The 13,160-nt window shown below is 47.9% G+C and overlaps 1 protein-coding gene across 4 annotated transcripts in view; it reads right to left on the bottom strand.

The window, feature by feature from the left end:
- The window catches only part of LOC117347194 (signal transducer and activator of transcription 5B), a 163,638-nt gene that overhangs the window by 19,502 nt on the left and 130,976 nt on the right, over positions 1 to 13,160 (bottom strand). For all 4 annotated transcript variants that reach the window (XM_033917775.1, XM_033917778.1, XM_033917777.1 and 1 more), the window contains one exon: positions 12,638 to 12,732. In XM_033917775.1, the coding sequence (XP_033773666.1) occupies positions 12,638 to 12,732 (95 nt within the window). The remainder of the gene's footprint in view (positions 1 to 12,637; positions 12,733 to 13,160) is intronic.

Genomic DNA, 13,160 nt, shown 5'->3' with positions numbered 1-13,160 from the left:
GAGTCCGCTTCAAGTGGAAAAGAAAGGACTTCAGACATCTGGTGAAGAAATTTGGAAAAGGTGGACTTTTCAGAAAAAACAGCAGTTCCTGAGAAGAATGTTGAGGTTAGTCTCCCAACAAGTCTGAATCCTGGATGGAATGTGGACGGTGGCAGAGACTCGAGATGCTTCATCTTACGCAATACCTTCTGGGACCGCACCGGAGTCGCCTCTGGAGATGTTTGTGTCGAGGACGACTGGTGCCATGGAACTGGACGTATCGACTCCCATGTCAAAGGTCTCTGCACCGGGGTAGCATCAGATGTAGATGCAGTCAGAGTTGTGAGCTCAGACCTGATCGAAAGAGTCAGTGTCGACATGGACATAAGCTGCGTCAGCACCAGCATCTGGAAATGCTCACCAGTTCCTCCCGTAGCAAGTTGTCAATCTTTTGCTATAGGGAGAGCACCAGTACCGCTGGCCTCTTTGCCGGTACCTTCAGTGCCGCGCTACACTCTGGCGATGAGGAGGCTGATGTCGAGGCACTCACTGATATTGGAGCGGAGTGCTTTCATGACTTTTTCAAGGTCCACTGCTGCTTTGACCTGAGTCCCAGATAGAGAAGGGGAAGGTTTCTTAGCCGGCTTACTCACTGTGTGCTGCAACACCGGAGGAATCTCAGTCTGTGTTGAGATGTGCGGTGTCGTTTTGGTCGGAAGCGATGTCGGCTCCCCTTCCATGGCGACACCGAATAGTCGTTGCTGTTGTAGAAGGCGGTTTTTCAGAGTTCTTTTCTGCAGGGAAGAACAGGTGCAGGTGTCTAGATGGTGCTCTGGCCCCAAATACTGGAGATACCAGCGATGTGGGTCAGTCACACAGATGGGCCGAGCACAGTGACCGCACTTCTTGAATCCCGTCAGCGGACATGACATCGATGGGAACACCACCGCAGCTAAATTTAAATCGATGGTCAAGGCAGGCGAACAGGCCCTGCTGGGCCAAAAACCCACGAAGGGAAAAAAATATATTATTATTATTAATTTATTTTATTTTTTACCAAAGGCAAGGTAAAAGTAAAAGATAAACAAAAATTTCTAAAAAGTCACAAACGTGCAAGCGAGAAGGCAAAAAACTGTTTCAACGGCCGTTGAACAGCGTTGTCTTAGCTCTGCGGAAACTAAGAAACTGAGGGACCGCATGCCTATGTCGGGCGGGAAGGCAGTCGTACATGTGTGGTGCAGGCTATCGCAAACTTTTCAAAGACTTAAAGTTGTGATGCACTTTTGAAGTGGTCCGTACCGGGGCTTCGTCGGTGACATCACCCATCAGTGAGAATATACTGCCTGCTTGTCCTGGGATAACAAGAATTACAATGCAATCGTCACAACTCAATAAAGTATAACATAACAATCAAACCCAATCTACATAGTCACTTATTTACTCTTTCCAAAAATACTAGGACTAGGTGGGGGATACAATGAGCCCAGTATGGACAGTGTTAAAAGTAAACTGTCACTAAGTTTTAAGAACCTTCACAACTGCCTGCACCTCGCTTGTGCGAGTGCTTTCCCAAATGACGTAGGCTCGCGGTTCCTCAGTTCCGTAAGCAAGCTAAGAAGCCAACAAGGGGAGGTGGGAGAGATGTTTGAATATTTGCCTGCTGTTCCCGGATAACACCCATTACAATAAATAACTGTGCTTTATCCCAGGACAAGCAGGCAGCGTATTCTCACATGTGGGACTCCCTAGATGAATATAATGGAATGGAGGGAGAGTTGGTCATTAAGAAAAAAATTAATTGTGTAACGCTGTTACCAGTGAAGCAAAGAGAAGTATCTGGTACTGGTGAAGGTCTAATGTATGGAAAACAAGACACTGAGAATATGGCAGTCATAACTTAACAGTAGGCTATAGCTAAAAATTATAAACAATTTACAGACAACAGAAACACAGACTAGTGGTCAAACTGACATGATAATATCAAACTGTTCCTTTGACAATGTTTGGGAAACAAAACATATTGGTTTATGTAATAGATATAAAAGTGATATTGTGTATTCATCAATTGTATTTTAATAAGGATAAGGTTTATAAGAACACGCATATTTTTCACTTACAAAGTTAGGTGAAAGTATTGATGAGCTTATAGTTATGAGAAACTATGTGATTGTAACTAACAGAAGTACATTGCTGAAGTATGCAATTTGTAGTTGGATAATATTTTATGAGATTGCAGATTGTGTTAACTATGTATGTATGTTTAGTCATATATACATAGTTAACACCATAATACCATAATGAGATGCCATAATACCAATAAAAGTGGCCTGTCTTTTGTAATTTGGTAAGATTCTTGGTTGGTTCCCTACCAGTTAATAGGACGCCAAGAATTCCCAAGGCCTTGAATGTTTAAACTACACATTTGTGCCTGGTAATTTTTTCCTTGGCTTCCTCTAGAGATGGAAGAAAGAGCTGAGGGAGTATGAAGCCTATTCATGTAGTTTAGAGCAAACACTCCAAGAGACTGGTCTGGGAGCATTTCCCGGGCAGAGTAAGCACAAGAAGGGGACCTTAGCATACCGAAGCAACGCAGGAAATAGAGAACAGACGACAAAAATGCCCAAAAATAAGAAAAAGAAAGCAGAGCATATCAGATCAGAACACACCTGAGTTCGCTTACTGAAGGAAAAACTGAAGAGGGAGCCGTTTTCCACTGCAGAAGGGGAGGAGTTTTGAGTGACATACACTTCTGCAGATCCATGACTAATGGGATGCAACAGCTATGGTACAGAATCCTATGTCTTTGCTACAGAAGTTTTAGTGACCAAGTCTGCTTAAATCATCAGCTGATTGTGAATGCCCACTGCCATATTTTTATAACCTCCCAGCAGAGTTAGAGGGAACATGACCCTTCAGCTGATTTTCATGACTGACATGATATCTACTGTATGCTACTTCCTGTTTTAATTGTGATGTGACCTGCTAGTAATTGAAGCTGGGGTACACAAAAGATTCTTAGCTTATGAAGATTTGGGCTAGACATTTGGTAACGCCACTGGAACCTGAAGACAGACGGAAGGGGAGCCCTTTGTATTTATAGTACAGATCTTAAAATGGACCCTCAGATCCTGGTGAAGGCCTGGGTGAATAGTTGGAGAGGACAGCCAATCATTTTGTCGACAGAGTGATGGAACAGTGCTCAGGGAGTTCATTTTAAACCTTTTCTTTGAATACAAAATGTTGAGATCCCTTAGGTCCAGGATGAGATGCTGATCTCCTAATTTTTTCGAACTGAGGAGCCTCAAATATCCATCCCTCTCAAATATTAAAAAAAGACCGTCAGCATTTACTGAAAATGCCTAACATACGGTTTACATTTATAGCCAGATATTCAGCACTGGGCCTGTACCCATACACCAATGCAGAATATCTATTTTTATTTAATTTCTTACATATATCACTTATAAGCCCAAAGGCCATCGAAGTGGTGTATATTCAGATATTTTCTTAAGCTTGTACCTGAGATAATGGACTTTCCCAAGATCACAAGTTACTGTAGTGGGATTTGAACCCAGCTCTCCTGGTTCTCAGTCCAAACATTAGGTACTCTGTCCCAATATCTAGATATAAAGCAGCAGTTGGATGTTATCCAGGTGCCAATTCAGTACTGGTACCTGAATAACTAGACTTGAGGTGAAATGTGATTCCTTCAGATTGGAAAAATATTGAGACAGAAGGGAATCTGAAGAGTATTGATTTGTGTAAGAGCTTTCTGTATTTGAATCTGCTGATAATACATGATAAGGAGCTGGTAAGCAATGATTCTAGAGCTAAGCATTGCTCCTTGGAAAACCTTTCCCACAGTGTATAACATTCTAGGATCTCTGTCTGGGGGGGCCTGAAAACTGTGATCTCACAGCTGAATGATGAGATAGTTGTGTCTTCTCATGACCTGAGCAAAACATTCTTATATTTGTAATTATGCATTTCAAGACAGCTGGACTTGATAGGGGATTTTGCCAAATCTTCTCATGTAAAATTTGGATAATACTGTGCGTTGGAGTAGTTGCAGGTTCTTGTGATATATCCATAGATTCAAAATCATGACTATCTACTATTGTACTGTAAATATTTATTATTTCTATAGCGCTACCAGACACATGCTGTGCTTTACATTAAACACACAAGAGATAGTCCCCTGCTTGAAAAAGCTTACAATCTAATTATGAGACATACAGGATACAAAGGTTGCTCAGGTAGAGAATTACAAGGGGACTACCTGGGTCTTTATTCTCTGAATCATTCATAGAAAGAGTTCGACAAAGCTTTAAAAGAAACTGGGGATAGCTACCATCTTCTTTACTACTACTAGTAGTAATTTCTATAGTGTTATTAGACCTATGCGGTGCTGTACATATTATATGCAGGAACTTTCTCTGTCCTGGTAGGCTCACAACCTAAGTGTTTGTATGTAGGGCAATTGAGGGTTAAGTGACTTGACCAGGGTCCCAAAGGCCATATGGGGAAAGAGTGTATCAAGGAGATGAAAGCAATGTCATAATTGGGAATCATCCGCTTTTTCAGTTAAAAAAAAAAAAAGTGGTCAGGGATGCTGCCAGCAAAGTTTTATTTAGGGTTTCTTTTGAGCTGTAATGAGCCCATGGAAGCCGGTGAATTGTGTTTAGTGGAGAAACTGAAGCAGCAGATTGTTAATAGCTAGGTTCTACTGTATTTGTGAAAGCAGGGCTAATGATGGAGCTTCTGTGCTAGTCATTACTGATGAGGAGTGATTAGTTTTTGCTTCCTAGCTTCAGCGGCCTGCAGCTCCTTTAAGGAACATCTATGTTTCTCGGTTGCACAAGCTTTAACCAGTTGACTTGCTTGAACTGCTAGGACTGAGGCAATGCGTCATTACGGAGGAAGCTGCCAACACCACAGACACCAGTTGTAATTGTGGTATTAGCAGCACCAGGAAAGAAAACAGTTCCAAAAGGGTAGATTCATTTCTTATGCAATTTTTCACTCACCACTGGCTGATTTGGAACTTGCCATGATTTTTGGCAGTGTCCACTTGCTGAGTTTTTTGCCATCTTTGGAATGCAGAAGGAGAAATTAGGTTCTTACCTGCTAATTTACTTTCATTAAGCTTCTCCAGACCAGCAGAGGTTAATCTTTACGAATGGGTATATATCCAATCATGACCAGCAGGTGGAGACTGAAAACAAAACTGTGGGACAGTATATAATATACTCCCTTCTCTATTTCCCTCAGTCTGCCGAATAGCCAAGCAGAACTAAGAACTGGAAAACAGAAAGAAAACAATACTCTTTACAAGAGTAACAAATAACATACCCAAATGCTGTTGGAAAATGCAGAGGAGAAATACCAGAAGGAAAATGTCCCCACAGCTCGCCAGCTAAGCCAGCCGAGCCACAGCCGCTGTTCTTTAATTCTCCCCAGCCCTAGAAAAATACTAGAACTCGCAGCAAAAAACAAAAACTGCCCGCGAAACAGCCCCAACAACACAACAATAACAACAACAGACAGGGTGGGGACCTCTACTGGTCTGGAGAAGCTAAAAGAAAGTAAATTAGCAGGTAAGAACCTAATTTCTCCTTCTTTAGCACTCTCCAGACATAGAAACATAGAAGATGACGGCAGAAAAGGGCTACAGCCCATCAAGTCTGCCCACTCTGCTTACCCACCCCCTGTCTATGCCCTAATGACCCAATTTCCTTATCTTGACCCTCGTAGGGATCCCACATGGGTATCCCATTTATTCTTAAAGTCTGGCACGCTGTCTGCCTCGATCACCTGCACTGGAAGCTTGTTCCAATGATCAACCACTCTCTCTGTGAAGAAATACTTTCTGGTGTCGCCATGAAATTTTCCGCCCCTGAGTTTGAGCGGGTGCCCTCTTGTGGCCGAGGGTCCCTTGAGAAAGAAAATATCATCTTCCACTTCGACACGTCTCGTGAGGTACTTAAATGTTTCGATCATGTCTCCCCTCTCCCTACGTTCCTCAAGAGTGTAGAGCTGCAATTTGTTCAGTCTCTCTTCATACAAGAGACCCTTGAGCCCCGAGATCATCCTGGTGGCCGTCCGTTGAACCGATTCAATTCTGCGCACATCTTTACTGTAATGTGGCCTCCAGAATTGCACACAGTACTCCAGATGAGGTCTCACCATGGCCCTGTACAACGGCATTATGACTTCAGGCTTTCGGCTGACGAAACTTCTATTGATACAACCCAATATCTGCCTTGCCTTAAATGAAGCCTTCTCCACTTGATTGGCAGTTTTCATGTCTGCACTGATGATTACTCCTAAATCTCGTTCTGCTGAAGTCCTAGTTAAAGTTTCTCCGTTCAAGAAGTACGTCCTGCATGGATTTCCGCTTCCGAGGTGCATGACCTTACATTTCTTAGCATTGAAGCCTAGCTGCCAGGTTGAGGACCAACTTCCCAATGTAAGCAGGTCCTGCGCCATATAATTCTGTAAACTGCATTCACTTACTATATTACATAGTTTGGCGTCATTGGCGAATAGTGTTATTTTACCTTGAAGCCCTTGAGTCAGATCCCCTATGAATATGTTGAAAAGGAGTGGACCCAGGACTGAGCCCTGCGGCACTCCACTGGTCACCTCCGATGTTTTAGAGAGGGTACCATTAACCACCACCCTCTGAAGTCTGCCACTCAGCCAATCATTGACCCATGCAGTTAGTGTCTCTCCTAACCCCATCGATTCCATCTTGCTTAGCAGCCTGCGGTGTGGGACACTGTCAAAAGCTTTCCTGAAGTCCAGGTACACGACGTCCAAAGACTCTCCCAAGTCCAACTTTCTTGTTACCCAGTCAAAGAAGCTGATGAGATTGGATTGGCAGAACCTACCCTTGGTGAATCCATGCTGACTGGGATCCCGAAGATTCCCTTCATTCAAGATCGTGTCCAATTTGCTTTTAATTAGTGTTTCCATGAGTTTGCATGGACCAGTAGAGGTTAATCTTTACGAATGGGACGTACCAAAGCAGTCCCTCACACGGGCGGGACCCCCGAAGGGCCGACACCAGAACACACACACCGAACACCGCGTCCTGACGCGCCAGAACATCTACCCGAAAGAGTCTGACAAAGGAATACAAGGAAGACCAAACCGCAGCCTTACAAATGTCCACTGGAGGCACGAGCGACGACTCAGCCCAAGAAGCCGCCTGACCCCGAGTAGAATGAGCTTTGAGAAACTCCGGAACAGCTGCTGCCCCAGAAGAGAAGCGGAAGCAATAGTCTCCTTGATCTAGCATGCAATAGTAGCCCTAGAAGCGCCAGCCCCCCTAAGAGGACCAGTCAGAAGGACAAAGAGATGATTTTATTTCCTGATCTCCTGGGTCCGTTGCACATAAGAGCGAAGGACCCGACCAACATCCAACTTGCTCAGCTGTCTTTGCTCAGAAGAGCCCTCCCAACTACCCAAGACCGGGAGGACCACAGATTGATTGACATGAAAAGGAAAAACTACTTTTGGCAGAAAAGGAAGGAACAGGCCTCAAGACAACCTGCTCCCTAGAAAACTCCAAGAAGGGAGCCCTACAAGAGAAAACCTGTAGCTCAGAAACACGCCTAGCGGAAGAAATGTCCACCAAAAAGACCGTCTTCAGAGTAAGGTCCTTCAAAGAGCAGCCGCCCAACGGTTCGAAGGGCGGGTGCATCAGAATAGAGAGAACCAGACTGAGATTCCAAGAGGGAATAGAGGACCGCACGGGAGGCCTGAGCACCTTGGCCGCCCGCAAAAAGCGAATCACATCAGGAATGGCTGTCAAACGCTGACCCGTCACAAACCCCCGAAAGGCTGACAAGGCCACAAGCTGAACCCGGAGAGAAGCCGAAGCCAGGCCTCTATCCAGGCCATCTTGCAAGAACTCTAGGATTTTAGGCACAGAAACGCGAAGAGAGACCACTCCCCGCACCTGGCACCACCCCTCAAAGAAGTGCCAAATCCACACAGAAGCCTGAGAGGTAGAAAGCCTCCAGGACCCCAAGAGTGTAGAAATCACCCTATCTGAATACCCCTTCTTACCAAGGCGACCCCTTTCAAAAGCCAAGCCGTAAGACAGAAGGGAGACGGGTCGAACATGGGAATGGGACCCTGCGTCAGAAGGTCGTCCAAGGGAGGCAGAGGAAGAGGATCCGCCACCAGAGTGTCACCAGATCTGCGTATCACGGATGTCGAGGCCAATCTGGAGCCACCAGAACCACCAGACCCGGATGGCGAACAATGCGGAGAAGAACTCTGCCCACTAATGGCCACGGAGGGAACATGCACAACAGCCCCTCTGTTGGCCATGGTTGAACCAGAGCATCCAGACCCTCGACCAGTCCATCCCTGCGACGACTGAAGAAGCGGAACACCTCGGCCTTGCCACTCGTGGCCGTCAGGTCCATCAGGGACTGACCCCAAGCCTGCATTATCAACTGAAAAGCCACAGGGCTGAGACAACACTCTCTGTGATCTAAGATGTGACTGAGGAAGTTCGCCTGAACATTCTCCAACCCGGCCATGTGAGAGGCCGAGAGGTCCAGAAGGCGTGACTCCGCCCCAAAGCATGAGCCGAGCCGCCTCCTCCGCCACCTGAGCGCTCTTGGTGCCTCAACGATTGACATAAGCCACCGCTGTGGCATTGTCAGACCGGACTCTGACCGACTTGCCCATCAAGAGGGAGCGGAAGGCTAACAGCGCCAGAGGGACGGCTCTGGTCTCCAACATGTTGATTGACCAGGACGCCTCCTCCATGGACCAGGTGCCCTGAGCTGAGTGACCTAGACACTGAGCCCCCCCAACCGAGGAGACTGGCATCTGTGAGAAGCACCGTCCACTGCGATAGATCCAGACTCATCCTCTGGACCAGATGAGAGGTCTGGAGCCACCAAAGAAGACTGCAGCGCGCTAAGCCTCACAAAGGGACAGGGACCTCCAAACTGAGCCTCTGGGGTGACCGTCTACGGAGCAGAGAATACTGAAGAGACACATGTGGGCCCGCACCCACCTCACAACATCCAGGAACGCTGCCATCGACCCCAAGACTTGGAGGAAATCCTGCGCCCAAGGACACCGGGACGCCAAAAGAAGGCGAATCTGAGATTGCAATTTGCTTACCCGGGCCTCTGGAAGGAAGACCTTCCCCAAGGAGGTGTCGAACAGAACCCCAAGGTACTCCAGATGCTGAGCAGGGACCAACCGACTCTTGGAAAGGTTGACCACCCAGCCCAGTGACCGGAGAAACTCAACCACCCGAGCCGTAACTTGGGCGCTCTCCTGCAATGACTTCGCCCGAAACAACCAGTCATCCCAGAAGGGGTGCACCAGAATGCCCTCTGACTGCAATGCCGCCGTGACGACCACCATCAACTTGACGTTGTGGCCAGGCCCAAGGGAAGCACACAGAACTGATAGTGCAGACCCAATATCGCAAAGCAAAGAAAGAGCTGAGGAGAGGCCCGAATGGAAACAGGCAAGTAGGCCTCTGCCAGAGCGAGAGAAGTCAGGAACTCCCCCGGCTGAACCGCCAGAAGGACAGACTGCAGTGTGTCCATGCGAATAAAAGGGAATTCTGAGAGTCCTGTTGACCTCAGTTTAAACCAAGGATGGGCCGAAAGGTCCCCTCCCTTTAGGGCCCCATAAAGGAAATGGCGTACCAGCTGATACCGCACTCCTGAGGGGACACTGGACAACTGCTTTGAGATCTAGCAAGCGCTGAAGGGTCTGGCGAAAGGCTAGTGTCTCCCATGCCACCTGACATGGAGAGGCTAGATATGATCCGGCAGAGAGCGGGCAAAATTCAAGTACATAACCATCCCACACCACCACCAGGACCCACTGATCGGACGTGATCTTGGCCCACTTGGGAAACAAGTTGCGAAGCCGGGCACCCACGGGAACCAAAGGGGGCACCGGCAAAGAGACATCGCGCAGGACGGGCAGCAGGGGAACCGGGGGGGGAACTCCCAGCCCCCCGACGGGCCCCCTGAAAAGACTGCATGCGCTAAGCCAACCGACCCCGGGAAAAACCGGAAGCCTGGAAAGAAGCAGTCCCATGCCCCAGGCGAAACTTGCAAAATTCCCACAGACGCCCCCGGGCAATGCCAACCCGAGATGCCAGGCGGGCACGGTCCTCAGGCAGATGGGGCACCTCAGAGTCCGTCAGAGTCTGAACCACCGGATCTAAGTCCTCTCTAAACAAAAAACAACCCCCGAAAGGGAAATTTTGGGAAGTTCAGTTTTGGACGCGGCAACCGCCGACCAAGCGCGAAGCCACAAGGTACAGCGTGCGGCCACCAAAAGTCCCAGACTTAGCAGCACCAAGTCACAAAGAACAACCGAGAGGAACGAGGCAGTCATCTCAAACTTCACCACCTCCTGATCCACTAAGGACCAGTCATCAGACTCACGATCCAGGACATGCTCAGACCACCGAAACATGGTGCGAGCCACCAGCCCCACACAAATAGCCGCTGGGACCCCCAAGGCAGAGACATCAAAATTATACTTAAGAATTGTCTCTAACGTACGCTCCTCAGAGACCCTAAGAGCAGAACCGTCCATAACAGGCACGGTATGCCGCTTAGGAAGTGCCGAGACCACCGCGTCCCCCATTGGCGTAATTAAGGTAGCCCTATCCCCCTCTGGGATGGGATACCCATGAGCCAAGGCGCACACCAAACAAAACGGCGCCCGTAGGCCACTGCGCCAACACAAAATCCCGAAAATCCTGATGCACAAGAAAAGAGCGGGAAACAGGACAGACCCCCTGAAGCAGAGGGGCCCCCATACGCGGGGTCTCCGGTGGCGCAACTTCAAAAATGCAGCACCAAGGAGACCTGCTACATCAGGTCTAAAAGCTCATCCCTCTGAATAAAAAGCGCACCACGGACGCATCTGCTCTGGAAGACGGGAAACCCGCCGCCCCGCTGCCAGCGGGCGTCCCCTCTAGAGGATCTTGGAAGCCCGCCAAAGCAGCCAGGTCCTCAACAATGCCAACACGCTCCTCCGACCACCAATTCGCAATCCAAGCCCCCCCGCGGGCGCTTGGATGAGGGAGGAGGAAGAGGGGACGCCAAACGAAAAGAGGGAGGCAAAGCCATAAGGGGTGCGGAGGGAAACCACCCCCGAAACCCCCCAGGTGCACGTGGGACCCCCAATTGTCTGCACAAAGAAAGAAATTAAATTGGGGACAAAAAACCCCTGGGGGTCCCCAGGGACTCCCTGCCCCAGCAGGGGTCCCTGCTGAAACCGGCCCCTGTGTTTGCAATACAGGGGGAAGGTCACCTGAGGTTGCAGACAAAATGGAGGGGCCAGACAGCGAAAATGGCGAAGTTCCCGCCAAAAATGATCCCTCCATGGCCTGTAGCGGCTGAGAAGGCTGAACAGTCCCAGCCGCTAAAACAGGCAAGTCGGCATCAGCTGTCAAAAAATCAGCTGAGAGGGAATCCTTCGGGGAATCCCTCCGTGGGCGGTTGGGGAAGACCGGGCTTCCCCACTGCTCCCAGCCGACTCGCGAGGCACCATCGGCGGGGAGCTCTGGGCGCCTGCAGCCGCTGCCGACGGAGCTCCACCACCTCACCGGCCTAAACTACCGAGTTCAGTCCGGCCGCGAGTGCCTCGCGGCTGGACCTAATTGTGTCCCACTCCCCCGGAGAAGGGCACAATTGCTCCATACGCGACCTAACTATAAAAAAAGTGCCAGTTAGATGAAAAAATACAGTAAAATACAGTTTTCTTAAAGGGAAACAACCCTCCAGACCAGCACTACCTCAGGATTTTTTTTTTTTTACAGAACAGACTCCACAGGCTCTCGAAGCAATATGCCTTGCTTGATTTAGGGGGCAAGGCTTACTGCTGAGGCTCCTCTAAAAAAATGTGGGGAGGTGGAGGAAGAGGGGGGAGGGACCCCGCTCGAGACCCGCCGTGTTTGACACCCCCAAGGTCGGACGGACCCCCAAACAGGGCCCGCCCAAGCTCCGTCCGGCCAAAAACAGGGACTATAAACCCCCTAAACAAATTCCAACAGCCCTACCAAGGGAGATGGGTACAGATCACTCAACACCTACTGGAGACTGAAAGAAGACTGATGTAAATAGAGAAGGGAGTATATTATATACTGTCCCACAGTTTTGTTTTCAGTCTCCACCTGCTGGTCATAATTGGAAATATACCCATTCGTAAAGATTAACCTCTACTGGTCTGGAGAGTGCTAAAGAATGTGCCCATGTTTGCTATGTTCTTGACCTACAGTTATGTATATGAGAGAGAGAGAGAGAGAGAGAAACTTCCATTCTATGGTGCAGATAAAATAGACTGGTGTGGTAAGAGTAGTGCAGGAGATTCAGAACATGTCTAGTTAGGACGCTGGAACTTTCAATGTGCATGTGGGAGTACTGGTCCCAGTTAGTAATCATCTGATGATGTCACTTTCCAGTGTGGCTACATTAGGCTGACATCTACAGAGAACTATCAAACCAAACAGAAAGCAATTTCTAAGGGTTTCCTCCTGCTGCAGTGAAAGCTGCCCTGCCTCCTGCTCACTCCCTGAGAAAGGCCCTGCCTTGCAGTGGAAACCAAGGGCTCCCTTTTGCCACACAAGATAAATTATGACATTTCTTACCCATCATTCCAGTGAGGCTTCAGATGCTTTTTCAACACTTCCATTACTCCATCAAACCACTGCCAAAATGTATAATTCCATCCAGGCAAGTTTTCCTATTCAGATAAACAGAAGGCCACATGTGAATCTCTTCTCTTGCATCAGGAGTGTTTGTCTGGTTATATATTCTATGCATTTATAAATTCAAAATTAAATTACTGTAATGTGAGCTATGCAGGTCTATCAAAATTACAACTAAAACGTCTTCAGACATTACAAAATACTGCGGTGAGAATTGTTAGTAATGCGAGCAAATATGATCATGCAACTCCTTTATTAAAACAGTGACATTGGTTACCAGTCTATTTTCAGATACAGTTCAAAATACTAACTTTATTACATTTGGATTTTCCGGACTATCCTGCGTCTTTAATTATTCCATATTCCCCCTCAAGGGTCCTCATCCCTCAAAAACGAAATTTGAGAGAACTAGGAATTCAGCATTCTTTGCAATTGCCCGGTTTAGAGTACTTTTGAAGACCTA

Source organism: Geotrypetes seraphini, chromosome 13 (genome assembly GCF_902459505.1).
Source record: "Geotrypetes seraphini chromosome 13, aGeoSer1.1, whole genome shotgun sequence".
Lineage (NCBI taxonomy): Eukaryota > Metazoa > Chordata > Amphibia > Gymnophiona > Dermophiidae > Geotrypetes > Geotrypetes seraphini.
This window is presented reverse-complemented; position numbering and strand designations above follow the sequence as displayed.